We start from the raw sequence: 17,495 nt of genomic DNA, 5'->3' as shown, positions 1-17,495 counted from the left end.
GACGAGGCGCCGCGCACTTGGCCCAGAAATCATCTCTTAAATGGCACTTCCCCACTCTCCAGTTCAATTTCACTTTCAACGCACACTCACCTGTGTTCACCTTTTGATATTGATTTTGCTTTTCGATGCTGTGGCTTTTCAGTTTCGGCTTGGCCCGGAGTGGCAAACCGGCTTTCTGGTATGGCAATTAGTTGGTTACAACTCGACGACCTCTCATAATTCGCGGTTATTCAACGATCTGCTCCGATACGCTCTCGCATTTGTTATTGATATTATATTAAATGAATTCGATCAGAACCAATGGGTCTCTTTGAGCCAAGTCCATTGTCTTGGCCTGAAAGAGTGTCTGATTGCCGATTGAATGATTGGAGTAATTGAGCGAATATGTGATTGCTATGTGAAAAGTAAACCACTCAGTTCCTATAAACACAGACATTATTTACATTTTTCCACATTTCCAGAAATGTGGAAAATTGTCGTTAGTTACTTATATGACGTGTTAATAATTTATTGATTATAGCATGCTATCATTTCTATTACAATTCTCAAATAATTGTGAACTTTTTAAGGATGGATATAATTGCATAATATATGTAGATCAAAAAAGTATTTCCTAAAATTGTAACAGTAATATTATGGGATCAAAACCCTTTCTTATAAAACTACATTTTCAAGCGACTTACTAAACTCATTTCCAGTTTTAGTTCCAGTTTAATAATTTTATGCCAAGAGCAAACTTAATCCCCTGATATATTTCCGGTGTGCTTAAAAAAAAGTGGATTGGATAGCTAAAAATAAAAAAAAAGCAAAAATGCTATAGTCAAGTTTCCCGAATATATTTGATGGAATAAAATATATATTTCAACTTTATACATTTTAGAAATTCTTTTACAATGATCTTCCTATAATCTGTAATATATCATATTTTTTTGGCAATGCATTTTATTCATCATTCGCTTAAGCTTCTGCCAATTTTCATGCTAATGCTGTGAGTGTTTGACATTTTCCATAAAAGCAAACTTATGGAATGTCTGGGGATTTTGTCAAGTGGCTTTTGCTGATTGCCATTGTTATACACTTGGGAGTGAGTCAGCTTTTAGCGGAATTCCAGAGCAGCCATAATATTCAATGTTGTTTTTTCTAGCCAATTTCATTTGAAATTTTAATGTACAATACTTCCTCGCATTACGCTTATCTTCCGGTTGGTCATTTCGATTAAACGTATAAATTTGCCCAGCAGTATTGACCCCGCAAATTGATTCGGTGGCAACAAATTGCAAAGAGGAACTTTCATAATTAGTTCTTATCGAACCAGAAAAGCGACCACAAAACTCTCGTTTGCGGCAAACTTGGCCAACAACATAAACATTGTTGACCATAAGGACAAGTTTTATGTCAACTCGACAGAAAATGTCTTCTGGACGTGGTCGAAAATGTTAACATCTTGCCACCACCAACGGCGATAAAGGCACTTACAACTACAAATGTCAACTACGCAGGGCAATAACAATAAACTGGCTGCTATTGAGCTACAGTGCGGCCTGACTTGGACGAAATGGGTATAAGGTCACTAGTTTACTAAGAATTCAGATACACTAACTTTTGTGAACTCTGTGATCGCGGGAATTATAAATGTTAGAAAGCTGAGATTAAACTAAATACTGTAAAAGTAGTTCAGGAATTTAAATTAAAGTAAATATTTAAATATATGTTTAGATATTTACTGTACCGCCTAGTTTTCGGTTTCTGCCTAGTTCAGCGAAATTGGTGCGCTGAGAAGTTAGTTAATACATATTTCTTTGCTGGGGGCGTGTTTTGTTCAATATGATTTATCTAATGATTGGCTCCCTCGGCTACTTTAAGTCCTGCCACTCACTTGGCTGGCATGCCCAGCAGACACCTTTAGCCAACTTGAATAACATCATTAAGCGCAGAAGGACGAAGGACGGAGGACGGAGGCTGCTGGCACTCACTTAAATTGAGCTCCTGCCATCAAAATGCCGGACACAAAGGCCACTTGGCAGGCGTCCAACGTAAATATAAATGGCTTATAAAATGGTCCCGAAAAGGACTTTTTGGCAAGCAAATTAGTTTGTTAAACTGATGATGTAGCTGGCTGCCTGGCTCTCAGCACTTTGCCGAAATATTTATGCAAAATGTACGCAGCTGATGAAGGGAAGGTGATGAATCGAGAATTCAATTTTCCTCGGCGGCGGCTACTTCGAGTGTAAACAAAGTATTAATCATACGCCCTGTGGCCAGAGTTGAACCAACGAAGAAGAAGTCATTAACAGGCAGCCGGGAAGCGACACGAAATCATTATTAATTTTAAAGCGCCGACCGACTAAAATCAAAGTAGGTAGTACTTAAGATTTGGCCAAACGAGCAATGTAATTTAAATACGAAGTGAAATAAGCTTTTAGCCCGATCAGAAATGGAAGCCCCGCTTCAGTTTTAATGCTTCGGAAAATCATTAGGAAAACATTTCGCATGCAAATTCGGTTCTGTACAAATGTAATTTTCCCCATCGACTTTCCCAGGACTTTGAAGTGTCGCCCAGTGGCAATTTGTCCGCAAGGCGTGGAAGCTTATTGCTTAACGATTACGAGCGCTTCACTGGCTGCTGGCGGTAATGTTTATTTCTAAATTACTTGGCATGGAAATGTAAATTTGCTTGCGATGCCGAAGTAAAATCAATCAACGTGGGGTGGAACTGGCAGTATGTGCCTGGAAAATGTGAGCTTTGTTTTTACCTCATTACTTTGTAATCAATAAGTCCTCGAAACTTTATGCTCCGCCACAAAAGTCACTTGTCTGGCTCCAATTCCTTTCGATTGGCTTTTTATTCCAAGGAACTTGAAACTCTGCAACTCTGTTTATTTTTTAATTTTCAATTGCAAGCAAAGGCTTATTGTTGCGCCATTGTTCACAAAACGAAACAATAGAAAAGAGCAACTCGAAGCGAGCATTGTAATTGTATTGCCACAAATTATTATTGCATAAACGGAAAAAATGTTATGCGAATGCAATAGGCCTTGCGTTGTCTTTTGTCTTTGCTGCAAATTCAATTATCGAATCAGAACAAAATAAATATCAGAAATTGTCGATATTCATATAGATTCGCGTGCATTTACATATTAATCCTTAATTAAAAAGCTTCGCTTAACTGTTGTTCAATGTGTAGACACAGGAATATTAATTTAAGCCGTCCAATGACATTTTTTCGTTATGCTTTTCAGCATTTACAAGAGGTAATGCTTTCGGTTTAATTTCATGTTTGGTTAATTAAATTGATGCGCAATGATGAAATTCATGCGACAGAATTTGGCTATTTTATATACCAGTTAAGAAACGCACATTTTTAAAATGTTTGAACAGAATAAAATACGTTGAATTGCTATATATTATCCGTTAGCATAGTAAGCTGACATTAAAGGAACATCAGCTTTAGCCAAGAGAGCGAAGTTCATCAAAATTTTAGTTTATTTAATAAATTATGATGTGTGGCCTTCTTGGCGTGCAAACTAGAGTGTTTGTGCATCTATGGAGCTAATGACAGCCCCTGAAGGAGCTCTACAATATCATTAAAGGCCAAAACTAAATCAACAGCAACTAAGCCAAAAGCCAACTCACCAAGGATTAGAAGGAGATGGAAACAGAGGGCCGGAAAGAGAGGGATATGCGATAGCTAGTTGCACAGGCAAGAGCCACTAATTGACTTTAATTATTTTGTTGTACTTAATGTCTTGTTTACACGAGGAAAAGAAACAGAGGGTTGGGGAGAAAGGCGGTGGCCAAGTGGGCGGGGCACCAGCAAATCACATACAACAAAGGCAAATGAAGAGCAAAAACAAAGGAGTATCAGCAAAAAATGACAGCTGAGAGAGAATGAAAAGGAAAAAAAGTTGAAGTAGATTGAGCTAGATATATAAAAAAAAAATAATGGTAGGAAATTTGAGATTAAACCATATGTAAATCAATTAATTAAATAATTAATTAAGTCATTTAAAACGATATTTTAAAAGCTACCCAAACTATAAGCAATTTATTTGTATAATCAAATAAATTTTTTTCGGTGTATAGAGCAGAAGGAAAGCCTGTCAAAGTTGGTTAAAAGCGATGTGTAAACATGTGGGCTGCCAAAGCTTAGCGGGAAAAGAGCACCTTCATCTGCCTGTCTCTTTCTCCGCTATCGCTTCGTCTCTTTCTGCGAGCGCATCCTCCTGCTAAACTTTAATTAAAGTTGAATTTGTGTCAGTTGTGTGCGCTCGCAACTGTGGCTGCATGTTTGTTTCGCCTGCTGCGAGTAGATTTTTATTTTCCTTTGGTATCAACAGCAAGGATAAGCAAACGAGGATTCCCTGCCATATGGAGGAAGTCATGTCGAGGTAGGAACTTTGTTCTCTTAAATGTAGGAAATTTTATTGGAAACTACTTTTCTCCTTTTCAGTTTCAGTCAAGCTTTTTTGAAGAGTTATCTAATTGTAATATTGTTTAAGGTATATTTTCATAAAATGTTATATTTTATCAAACGATTTTATTGAAAAACTCTTGCGGCTGAACTAGTTTTACTTTGGCATTCAATTTTGACTAAGGAGCGGATGCAATTCGACATTAGTCGACAAGAAGTCAGCAGCCACCGGCAGGAACTGCATTTTTCATTTCCCTTCGGCTGGCAGTCAGCCCAGAGGCAATATCACCTGAAAGTTGTGACTTTCATGCTGGTTCCGATCCAAGTCCCGGCTACCACCTCAATCCCCTCATACTGCCAACACCCACTGGGCGCCTGGGTTTGCCTGTTTATTCAGCAACAGTGCGCGCGGTAAGTTTGCCTACAGTGGCTGTCTGCGTTTTCTTTTCGCCATTCGCTCCTTGTGTCGCCGGTCGCTAGACGCCAAAACGACGACAAATGAAGGCAATTCATTGGGCATGCGGCTTTAAGTTGTCGCTGCAAGTGCACAACTGCGGTCCACAGGCTCTCCGGGCTTCCCAGGCCAAGAACTGGTCTTGGACCTGCACTGAAACAAAAGTTTCTAAGAATTAAGCAAGTGTTTAGAATATCTAGTGGTAAAGACTTTACAGAGCTTGCAATTTCTCTATAATTTTTGCCAGTGTAGACCCGGTGCTGGTCCTGTGGCTTTGACTCCTGCTGCGACCAGGATAAAGTTTTGCACCCTGGCTGTCGAAATGAGTTGCGTTTTAAGTCGCAATTAAGTGTTTGTGCTGTTTTCCGCTCCTTCTTCTTGAAAGCTCCTCATCTTTGCCAGCCATTGGGGCAGACTAAAACCGCAGTGGGTTTTCACCAAAATATATACTTGCTTGGCCTTAGCAAAAGTTTGCGATTTTTTGGCCCAGTCTGCTATTAAATATATCTTAACACGATTTTATTAGATCACATTGCTTAATGATATGCAAAGGTAGTATAAAAATGGGTGCAATCAGAAAAATCTACAAAAAACATTGCATACTTTTGCATGTGGGCAGTAAGATGTAAATGTAAAATGTAAAATATTCACACAGCTTTAAACTCTTCGTTTTAACGGTCCATTTAGAAGACGATGAATTATTTAAATAATAATCCATGATAAATAAACTAGTATGTTTTACATTGTTTTTTTTGATGATGGAAATCCCATTTCTAAAGATACACAAAGCATTGTTTGAATTTCTGGTTTCTTTTTGCCCAAAACGCATTGAGACAGATTTTCTTAAAGTATGTCTTTTATTAAAAATAATCGTACATTTAAAGTTACTCATAAATTTGTACACATAAATTAAAGTATTGAGAGTAGCACAGAAGACGAATCGAACAATTCTGGTGTAAAAAGTGGACGTATCGAAGTTGGGGCTCTCTGTGGGATGCTTCTTGGATGGATGGGAATGGATTGCGCCTGAGTGATTGCACCTGCGGTCCTCCAGCCGGAGAACTTGGCGATGCTGCGATCGGTAAATTGTTAAAAATGTCATCACAGTCATATGGAAGTGGAACGAAACGAGCTTGGCCAGGCGGCGTCAAAGTCACGCCGGTACTTCCGTTGCGGTGGCGGCGGTAGTCAGGACCTCATCCTCCGCATCATTCTCCGTCGTTGTCGTGGGCATGGTCATGGTTGTGGTGGGATGTGTGACCGGAGCAAAGGTGGTTGCCCTGGCCAACATTTCCATGCCCAGTCCGTGGGGCAGGTGCACATTGGGCGGCAGACCCTCCATCATTTGCTGCTGCATCTGTTGGCGGAGCTGCTGGCGCTGCAGCTGCATGGCCAGGTAATTGGCCAAATTGGCCGTGAGCTTGGCCCGATGATTCTCCACCCGGCGCACATTTCGCACGAGGCGATTGTACACCAGTGGCTTCACATCGATGGCCCATAGGAAGTCGAGGTGATTAAAACGCTCCATGGGCACCAAATACTTGTCGATCACATTCGGCAGCTCGCGGGCCAAACGGTCCACTCCCGTGGTGGAGACAAGCAGATCATTCACCGAGTAATATAGTGCCACCGGCACTTTCACCCTGGACAAGTCATAGTCCGGCGGAGTCATCCGGTTGTACTCCAGCTGGTTGCGCAGATAGCCGCGGTCGAATTTCCGGAAATGGCCCGACTTCATCAGCTGGCCAAAGTGCTCCAGCTGCTTAATCGAGGCTCCCGATGGCGTGTGGCTCAGCATCACAGGAAGCATGGTCTACAAGGAATTGTTTTCATATTTTAAGTAAATAAATCGAATCTATGTAAATGTATGGCTAATCGCCATTCCGACTCCCACACCTGTTTCCCGCACAATGTAACAACAGTGCACCCATGTTCCGAATGCCCAGCATGGTATTATTCCCCCACATACATATAACACATGGAGGCGGGCGTGGAGGGAGGAGCAACTGGGTGACCAGGTTCATGTCGGGCCATGGAATCGCGCCTAATTTGCATGCATTGTCGCTTGTTTTCGGTGCTCCGGTATCCCGGCCTGCCAGTTAATTATGCCAATTTCAAACAAGAAGATGCCGCCCACTCTTGGCGGCCGTTGACATAATAGATAATGACACCCTTTCAATGGCAGACACCAGGTCAGGTCATGCCCCCACATTCTGTATCCTACATATAGCTACTATCCCTCATCCCAACACCTACATCTTGTTCAAGTAATTTAAGCCCGCCGCACTTTGTGGGCCATAATTTTGATTCTGCGGGTGTTTAGCTTGCGGTCGATTATCGGGCAAAGTTTTGCCCGGGCATTGAGCATATTTAATGCAAACATCGTGGCCGCTTGGGGGACTAACCTAGTGTTTAAATACGTTTAACCCATCGATAATTGCAGCCCCGAGTTAGTTAGTGGGCCCATCTGAACTGTGCACCGACTAAGGGCCAACTGGGTACCGAAAAATGTATTGAGTTGCACACTCTTTACGTAATTTGCGCTCACAAACGGTCGTGAGCAATTAAGGACATTCCGCACCGACATGTTGTGGCACAAACGGATATGCAAACTATCCCTATCGACAATCCGATTGAGGCGGGTTAATTAAGTGCCAACTTAATGAAGACAATCGAAGGGGACACCCAAATCGATGGCTCTCTCAGTTTGCCTGGCGAGTCACGCGAAATCGTGGCCAAAACACACCCGTAATCCAATCCCACCTACGGATCACACTACCATTTCTAGAACACTGCATAAAATGGGAATGGGAACTAAAATTGTGCCAATAAAAGATAGACTGCGAGCTAATAAATTTACAACAAGCATAAATAACTAAAGAGCATATATTTATCTTCTAAATCAACTGCTGAAATCTCTTCCTACCTTACGTTAATTGGAAATACCATTTAAGTTTTTATTCAGTATATGGATCAACCGTTTTTCACAGTGCCCCCGCTTACTTTGTTCAGCTGTTCGGAGTTGTAGCCGGCGACCAAAAACAGGATATTCGAGCAGACGTCCTGCGTCATGGCGTTGTCGTGGCACACAACCTGGCTGTGGTCCACTAGGAATTTTGTGTTGGGCATGAATTCTGTGATGCGCAGCATTCGTGTGGCGGCCTGCAGGAAAAGAACACGGCATGAGACGGGTGGAAATACGGCATGGAAAATGGAAAATGAGCCAGCCGCATGTGGCGGCTCCAAGCCCAAATCCAAAAACCCGAAGCACCACCCACCGTGAGAAAGTCGAGGAAGAGGACCAGGGTGCGGAACAGGGGGCTCTTCATGTCGTGTATGTAGGCGATGGGCGCCAGGGCGTGCATGGAGGTTATCTTCTGGGTGTAGGCGGGCTGCTCGGAGCACAGGACCCAGAAGATGGCTGTTCCCTGGGAGTGACCGATGTAGTGGACCTGCTCGTATCCCGTCTTGCTCAGGATGTAGTCGATATTGGCCGGAAGGTCGTACTTGCCCATCTCGTGGAAGGTGAAGTCCCAGAACTCCTGATAGTCGCTATTCAAACTGGTGTGGTTCTTGGAGTACCGATTGCCCCGAGAGTTGCCCATCCACACGTCGTAGCCCAGATCGGAGAGCATGTAGCCTGGATAACATATTTAATTTGATTAATTAACATCACAGGCAGGTACTCAATATAGATTTTGGAAATTTTATTAAATACCTCTGCATATGATACAAAAGGAGTACTGAAAATTGCAAAAACCATCGATGCGAAGTATATATATATTTAAATAATTCAATCTTACGTTGATAATATTTTATTTTAGATGAAGTTATCGCTAAATGTTTTCTTTTAGTTAGTATTCAAATTGCTTACTCATTTGAGAACAGTTTTTTAAAGCCAAAAATTTAGTTAAAATAAAATCACTTTTGAGCCAAACGATATTGTCCTTTTTTTTTGAGTAAAAGTAAATATTTTAACCCTGTAAAATAGCTTACCTAATCCTGACTTGGGTCCCATAAGCACCCATGTTGCAGAGGTATCAAGAATTCCGTGCATGAGGAGAACCGGCTGGGCTCCCTTCTTGGGAATGCGATGCATTTCCAGGATATAGCCATCCTTCGTCACCACCGTGTGGGTTTCCGATGGATATCCATATTTGCGTATTAATTTGGGCTGGAAGAGCGAAAAAATGGAGGAAAAAAATGCGTCAGATTGAGAGAAAGGTGTTAGAAGTGCAAATCATGGTAGTGTGAAATTGAGTTGCCATGCTCTACGTTCCACCTGCCCATACTGCTTTTTGTTTTTGCCCCGTTAATTTGCATAGTTCAAATGGAAGGGCAGGTGGAGGAGACCACCGGTATCCACTGGCAGCGTTATCGTCATCAAGGAGGCAATCGCCTGGCCTTAACCACAGTCATTTGGAAGTAATGAATTTTAATTTGCAGCATCAACAAGTTAATAAAGTTACCAGACAAGCTGTTGTGGTCCAGGATTTGAGCCTATCCTCTCAGGCTTGTGCCTGGATGTTAACCCTTCCATCTTAGAGAAGTTAAAGCTAAGTGAAATAGTTGTGGTAGATTATTTCAGAGGCAGACAGGTAAAACGACATTCTAGCCACTATATTGGCTTACAGAACCTTATAGAACCGCTTTATTGACACCGATGAAAACAAAAGTATCGGGCTAACTATAAAGCAAAACATTGGCGATGCTTTATTGGAACTACAGGTGAGGCAAAATACACGCGGCAACCTCTATAAGCACATCGCCATAGTTAAACCCAGTCACGTATCACGCATACGCACTGTATGACAGCATACATTTCTTCCTGCTGGCAAATGAATTTATAGGTTTTTCAGAAGTCCGTGATACGTTTGATAAGTCTGTGCGATTATGTAAGCCGGTCGGGTAGTGGGTGGCCATAAGAAAAACTCATAACACCATTGTTGAAATTAAGTTATAAACACGCGATTACCCAAATTTCGAAGCAAACAAACTGAAAATCAGCTGGAATGAGTGAAAAAGCTAGAGAAAGAGAGGCTCTGCGGGCCGACTGGCATTTTAATTAACCTTGGCAGCGAATAGACCCTCCTGTTGTTGGCCAGAAAATAATATAAACACTGCAATTGGCCAATTGACTTGCCGGCTGGTTGGACAACATGAGGAAGTGGTACGCAAAGTAAGCCAGCGAAATGTTTTTTTCCTGCTCCGTTTCTGCATGTTTTGTATTCGGCCGATTTTTGCCAAATGTTTAAGCATAAATTTGGTTTATTTGTTTTTTTTTTCGCTTTATTTTTGTGTTTTTTTCGTCAATTTCCTTGCCTTTTGTCTTACGTAATTTCTTTGTTTCGAGAATGAATGAACGTGCGAACGGGGCGCAGAGAAGCCGCAGAAAGTGACTTGGCCAAGCCCCGAAAAAATTGCAACAGCTGCTGGCGATGCTACCCGGCAAAGTTTTTGTTTTTCTTAGCTTGACACACATTTGGCCAAACAGCCGGCCAATATTTGCGAAGCGACGCGAAGGCGTTGCAAGATGCTCAAAATGCAACAAAGTGCTGCCGCCAGCTGGATTTTCCCGCCCAGCGTGTTGGCCAATCTCGGGATGTTTTGAAACTCGCACCACACGACAAATGTTCAGTAATAAAAATTTCTGCAATATTTATCTGTGGTCAAGAAAAATGACAACGTATTAAATTAATTGTTATATTTATCATTGCAATGTGAAGAAATTCCATTAATCACAGAAGCATACTGATAAAATGTTCAATTATTAATTGTTTAACAGAAATTGCGAAAATGTATATGAGCGAATTGAATAAAGAAAAAACTAGAATTTATCAAATCATATTGATATAGCATAGAATTTTTTAATAATTTTGTTTTAAAATAAACAATGCCATATTCCATGATTTAATTCAATCATATGGAAATGAAATAAGCAGTTAACAGAGAACAATTAGACAAAAGTACAATAAAACTGCACAAATATTGAACTATTTGATTTAACGCCAATTTTAAAACGCACAGTAAATAAATCAAATAAATTGCCGGGCAAACAATGTGCGCAAACCATGGAAAAACTATAATTAAATAAATATGAGTGGCTAAAATGGAAGCAGGGACTGGGAGAGGCCGATGGAAAAGTAAATGTTGAACTACACTGATTTCGACCTGGCCCAATGCAAAACTGAAATGTGGCTGTTTGTTGGTAAGTCGTCTTTTTGTGTTTGGGTCGGTTTCTTTTTTAATATTTTTACTGTTTTGCTAACTGAACTTTTCGTTCATTCGACTGAAAGCCCGCAAATGCTTCATTAGCACCTACAAAATCGTCTTGAGTTGCGATTAACATAATGCTCATCATGACCCACTAATTTTTGTGTTTGCCTGCCTCCGGTTTGTGTCCATGCTAATTGGCAATGTTGTGTGACTTGATTGTACAGTGAGCACTGACCTAGAGTAACACAGTTTTTTATAATCGCCTCACAACCGGTTTCCTTAAATAAATTCACACATCTTAACTGTGTGTTTGTATAGCAATCGAAAATAAGAAATATGTTCATATTTTCAATTTATTCAGTGTAACAAGATTAAATCGCATAGACGAAGTACCTACTGTAATAGCATGGAACTTTTGGGCGTGCATGGGCATCGGCTTCCATGATTTCGTTTGCTTTGTAGTTTTCCTCTAAAATCCAATGCAAATTTTGCAGTGTCAACTTGTGGGGGACTATTTATAGAGGGCTTTGTTGCGTGTATTTGATTCATTTGCATAAAACACTTTTGCAGTCCGAACTTGAGCTGAGCTCGTCAGTGGATCAATTTTGAAGAAGACCCAATAGCCACTCTTGATTTTTTCGGTTGGACGGTCGGCTGGATGGGCTCTGTGCCGATATCCACTTTGAGACCATCGCTCATTTTGTAACTGACCTTGATATTGACTTCGGCTTTTATCACAGTCATTATAATGACTGCCGTTCGGTTCGAAACGTCTCGATGTCATCGCCACCGACCCCAACCAGTTTTTCCTTCTCTTGTTCGATGCTGCGTCTTTGGCTGCAGTTTCTGTGCCGCCGTGCTGACTTTATTCCGCTGCCGACTGACATCGTTTTAATGACATCAAAATCTTAGAGGTTAATCACATTTGAACCCTGCTCTCAAGATGTCTGATCAAGTGGAGCAGCGAGTTCAAATTTATGCAAATTACTTCAATCGATTAGGGTTGCTAGAACATGCAACAAGTGGTAATAATAAGCTGATAATCGATTGGTATTAAGCGAATAGGGTTTTAATTAATCACAGATAATGAGTTGGACGAGTACAGATTTTTCTTCAAAAGAGCAATTTTCTATTAAAAGAAGGATACTCAGCTTATTCAAATCTATCCTTTGAAATTTCGCGTACAACTCATTACAACACCTAGATGTAATCAGTCCAAAAGACAGCCATTTGCCAATACTCGGTATTTTGGGCCCCAAAAGAAAAGACAATGCGGAAATCTTTAAATTCAAATTAAAGCAAAAACGAGACAATTTTATGCAAAACAAAAGCGCAAAATATCCAGAGCCAAGTCAAATGCCGAAACTATTTCCTTATTATTGGGGAAAAAGCCCTGGGCTTTCTTCGTTGACATTTTGCGGGGAATGTTGATGGAGGGTGTGGAGGCAGGGGTGAGGCAGTGGGTGGTGGGCGGTGAGCGGTGGTCGGAAGGCGGGCAGACTGCTAACCCATATTTCAAAGTCAGTCAAGCGCTGCGGACGTGGACAGGTTAGCCTAATTGCACGTTGATCATTGTGGCGTTGACAATTTCAATTTGTTATTGTCAGCCGCTAGAGGTGTCCCTCTGTGCTATACGAGTTGTAAGTACACATAGATAGATACATATCTGGCCATCTTCCAAGCCCCCTGATTATGCAATTTGGCAACGTGCAGAAATTGTAAAGCGGTCTGGTGTTTTGTTCCGAATTTAGTTACATTGCAGACACGCGCCTGTGAACGCGTTCGAAAGCCCAGCCATGACTTTGCATAAGATTCACTTGAAAAAAGTATGAAGGCACTTGGGTTGACAATGTGCCAGGTAGTACATATGTATAAATATGTATATGTATATTTCTCCCTTTATTAGTTTCTGGGCCTGCGCAACGGCTTGAATCACGTAAATCGCATAAATACGTTACGTTATCGTGGGCCTATCGTATGCCTGCTGATCACTTGTTAATAACTCTTTTCCTTCGGCTTTGCTTTGGTTTATTGGCTTTGTTAATTTTCGCCTGTCTGTTTGTTGACCCCACCCTGAAAGCGAATGCGATTGGGTAATCTTCAGCTCGGTGTGATCTTTGATATTTAGCTGGCTAAATCTGCTGTTTCTCGTAGACACCATGTAAAATGCAAATTTCCTAGCCTTGAGATAATTCGTTTTTGAAAACCCATGGAAAAGCAGCCGTAGGCACTTACAATTGTGTGAACAAATGCCCAATGAACACGTTGATCTAATTGCTGGGCACGTGAGTGTTGTAAATGAGCTCAAGGTCAGTTCGCACTTACCACGGCTATCAATTCTAAATGCCCAGCTCATTAAGCGAACTCGGATGTCTGCGGCTGCCATAAAACGCTTGTTTCGTATTGGATCCATTTCAATGAAGGCTAAGCCCGGCTTTTGTTTTGTTGAAGGTGGATTCGAAAACTATAAGCAAATAAGTATAAAACCTGATTCGATTTCTCCCAAAGTGGAATCCCCTATGCAGTTCATTCTGTCACCTATTAAGTCATAGACCTCGCGACGTTACTTCACGCCAGCAATGATGGCTCGTAAACCTTTTAATTAGCCTGAACTCTAGAAATAAATCCATCAGTTACGTACTCGCCGCTGCGTTAGCTCACTCACTAAAGTTAGACATGATTAACGCCATAAAAAGGCTACGAAATGTACACAAGTTACGGCAACTCCCCCTTTCTCTTCAAACAAAAAAAAAAAAAAAACAAAGGGAAGCGGATGGAAAGTGCAGTGGCAACTGCAGTTGATCACGACAGGTGGCCATTACCAGGTGCCACTGGACAGCTCAAATAAAATCCGTAATACTTGATTCTCACACGAATATGTCGAGTCAACGAACCCTGAGAACGGGAACTTTCTTTCGGCGGCGTGGAGTGAAAAGTGTAAATTTATATGACACACAAAAACTGCTCGACCAAAGTAAATACCAGAACAGAACGCGATAATGCCGTATAGAAAATCTATACAGCGGTATTATAGAAACAACACAAAGTTGCCGTGGAAAACCAATGTCAATGCAAGAGGCAACTCAAGCGTGGCGTTTTGACCGACTTGGACTGGACGCATAAATCAAAACAGCTTTCTTCAAAAGTACTGTTTTAGGTACAAATACATGAAAGGCATATAATTGATAAATGAAGAAACAATGATTTTCTAAGCTTTTGTAAAAATATCAGCCACAGTAATAGTTAAATTTCACTAATATTTATCCACAGAATGGTATTATCAATGTTATTAAACCAAACAATAATCAACAAAAGTGACATACTGATTTGATTTATCCGTATCGTAGCACATTTTATTACGAAAGACTCACCGTAATGAGGGATGCATCTTCTAGGACATCCGATTTGAGGTTCCTTCCGCCGCCGGCCAGGTTGGGGTTGCTCGAGAGCAGCACAGAGTTGAGCAGGTTCTTGAAGCTCAGGGAGCTGTAGCTAAAGGGCGAGAGGAGGGTGAAGGCACCGGCCCGTCCGCACACCTCGAGAGCGACGAGGCAGTGTAGCAGCAGGGTCAACAGCAGGCGACCCTTGACCTCGACGGTGGACCGCATCGGAAGGCCGGAAGGGAAGGAATCGCACCCAAACTTCAAACACTCAAGGCGACACTCACTGGGACACTCACTCCAGAGACACTCACTCACTACTCACTGGCTGGCCAAGCGACTCACGCTCAGTCGGACACACAAAATGGGGCAAATTGGCAAATGCAACAGTTGCTTGCACTTAAGCGTAACGGTTACGTCGCCACTATCTTTTTTTCTCCCCTCTTTCGTCACACTTGTCAGTTACGTGTGGCGTTTTGGCACTCCGAATGTCTCGCCGGTATCCTTCGGATCGACTTTGGATCGTGGAACTAATTCCCACGAAGAGCGCGTTGTATGAGTTGGATATTCCGATTCACTTGATCACTTGGCGCGGGATCAAAAATCTGCGATGGCAACCGTCTGGCTTGAGATTCGTCGTTCGACTGGCCGCTTCGTAGGCAGAATGAGCTGAGCTAGGCTCGAATTGCAGCCACGATCTGCGGGCCAACTTGTTCGAGCCGGCTATTGTGGATCGCGAGTTAGTGGATGGTAGTGATCAGCTTTAAAGCGGGCATAAGCTGCGTTCAATTTGTTTGTTGGCACTTGTGATTATGCACTGTAAATACATACTTGTAAACGTTATTATAATTATTTCTAATCCTATTATTATTGTTTTATAAAACTTATTTGTGTTTCTGAGTAATTACTACAGTCTTTACGTCATTGTGTTTAATATACTAGTTAAATTAAATTAAGCTATGGCACATTAATATAGTAATGTATAGTATGATTACTTTGCATCTTAAAAATAAAATTCAAATCACAAACTTTTCTCCGAGTGTAAATTTTTCCGACCTAGCTTAACTCCCCCGGATTAGTCAGCTGATCAAACCGAAATGTTCGACGCCCCCAATGCAACAAAACCTCCCTGCCCCTCTTGCCCACTTCGCAAACAGAGTTTGGCGCGTGCCAATCAAGTTTTTTTCCTAAGTCTTTCGTTTCGTTTCGCTTTCGTTCGGCCGCAAAAGTTTTTGGTTGGACGCAGCTTGTCTCTGGGTTCGATCCGTTTAGCCGTTAGGCGTTGGGTCGTTGGATCGCCGTATCGTTGGATCTTTTGGCACGTACCGAGCGTCTTAGTGTCTTGGTTGCGTGTTCGGTTGCCGCCAAGGCAATTGCAATTGAAGCCCCCAACCCAAGACCCCGGCTGACGAAATATTTGGCCTGGCATCGGGTTACGTCTGCATTTGGCCAAATTAAAATGCAGGCTGAATTACACACTATTTTGCTTTGTGCCGCGCCTGGCTGAAGGCGGGAGTTCGGGAGCAGCACTCCCCTAAATGTTCATGTGTACATACATATATCATTGCGCGATTTGTTGTGATTGCCCGTCATTTGTTTTGTTTATATTTCGCCGCCGCGTTTGCCATCTGCATCTTTGGACTCATTGGGCCTTGTGTGTTTAGCTGTCTGTTCCCACCAGCTTTGGCAACGATCTCTTCCCGTTTATCTCAGATTTCTTGCCGCACCGGTTGGCCTTGGCCGGCCAATTTGTCGGGCCTTCAATGACAACTGCGCTCAGGCATTAATCATAAATTCAATAACCATTTTTACATGCATTCTTACCACATCCCATCAGCAATCAAAAGTGGCGAAAATAAAAAGCCCAAGCTTCGCGAACACTGTCAAAAATGCCCGCGAAGAATTTATTTTCAGCTTGGACTTCTCGATTGGTTTATGAGCGGCATATAGACATTTTTAGTGAATCTGAAGATCATTTTAAATATTGTTTTTCCTTAAGTTCAATATACATATTTCAGTGAACAGTGCAGTGTGCAATGCTGCAAACAATTGTGACTGAATCGATCACCAACTTCGACTAATCATACATTATGATCGGTAGCTTCAAGGCAAGCAATCGTATAGCAATGCACTCAAGTGTGCTGCAGAATCGCATGGCCATCGGACTTGGACTTGGAGGAATGTCATGACCACGTGCCACATGCAATCAATGCTGGGGCAGGAGCAGGGCCATCAACTTCTTTTGACTGCCGTGATTATTATGGTTGTGTTGCTGTGCTTTTCGTTATTATCTTGCTGGGATTGTTACGACTGCAATTACGAGTATCTCGGGTTTTTTGGCCTCACTGAGATTCTTACAACACTGCGTGCGTCGGATTTTCGGGCAGCGAAATTAGCGCATAAACCATTAAAAGGAGTTTAAAAAAATGTTTAAAATAATTTGTGGTCAACAATGCAATGATAAATGTTTATCAATTTGTAGAAAAACCTTTGTTTTTACCAACTTGTTTAGCTATAATTGGATCTATTAGTTCTTAAAAAACAAAATTTTTATGAGAAATAATAATAGCTATGTGATTACTTACTTTAGTTTGAAAGTTGTTTTAGAGATCTCATAGCCAAAAACCGAAAAAAGCGCATTCCCTCGTCCAAAAGTAATCGCTGCGCTGTGGAAAATTACCCGTTGTTGCGTAATAGGTTAATGCCGCCAATCTCAAGGTCGCAAGGCGACTTAACTTTTTTCTTGTAATTTGTTTGTCCGCTGCTGTCCGAATTTTTGTGATTTTTGTTTTGCCTTTATCCCGCATCACAGCATGACACTGAAAATGTTTATTGGGATCAGAGGGAAAAGGGGTAAACTTTTTTCCCTCGGTAATATCGAGGTTGTCCTCAGCCTCTTGTAAATGACCTTGGGGAGGAGTGCGTGGTGGCACATTTTTCTGTGTTTACCTTATGGTTGACACACTTTTCGTCCGACCATCTCATTTTCATATCATCTTACGCTCGCTAATATCCGCAATGTGCCAGAAGTGCT

The 17,495-nt window shown here is 41.7% G+C and overlaps 1 protein-coding gene across 1 annotated transcript, besides 1 other annotated feature; it reads right to left on the bottom strand.

The window, feature by feature from the left end:
- Positions 1-800: 800 nt before the first annotated feature.
- Positions 801-837: a mobile genetic element.
- Positions 838-5,710: 4,873 nt separating this feature from the next.
- On the bottom strand, positions 5,711-15,117 carry CG31871 (uncharacterized protein). The gene is made up of 5 exons (NM_164939.2): positions 14,453-15,117; positions 8,862-9,039; positions 8,144-8,505; positions 7,869-8,027; positions 5,711-6,678 (listed from the first exon to the last, which is right to left on the bottom strand). Exons 1-5 carry the CDS (start codon positions 14,687-14,689, stop codon positions 6,019-6,021), a joined length of 1,596 nt encoding a protein of 531 aa, NP_723607.1. The 5' UTR covers positions 14,690-15,117; the 3' UTR covers positions 5,711-6,018.
- Positions 15,118-17,495: the final 2,378 nt, after the last annotated feature.

Source organism: Drosophila melanogaster, chromosome 2L, assembly GCF_000001215.4.
Source record: "Drosophila melanogaster chromosome 2L".
Lineage (NCBI taxonomy): Eukaryota > Metazoa > Arthropoda > Insecta > Diptera > Drosophilidae > Drosophila > Drosophila melanogaster.
Note: the sequence above shows the minus strand (reverse complement) of the source record. Positions and strands in the feature narration are given on the sequence as shown.

What these genes read in the sequence shown, in the direction of transcription:
- CG31871 (NM_164939.2), bottom strand. Translation starts at nt 14,689, where the DNA reads ATGCGGTCCACCGTCGAGGTCAAGGGTCGCCTGCTGTTGACCCTGCTG. An exon ending in GGGACCCAAGTCAGGATTAG is followed by an intron (nt 8,506 to 8,861) that starts GTAAGCTATTTT and finishes TATGTTATCCAG; the next exon opens with GCTACATGCTCTCCGATCTG. An exon ending in ACTCCGAACAGCTGAACAAA is followed by an intron (nt 6,679 to 7,868) that starts GTAAGCGGGGGC and finishes AATTCCTTGTAG; the next exon opens with ACCATGCTTCCTGTGATGCT.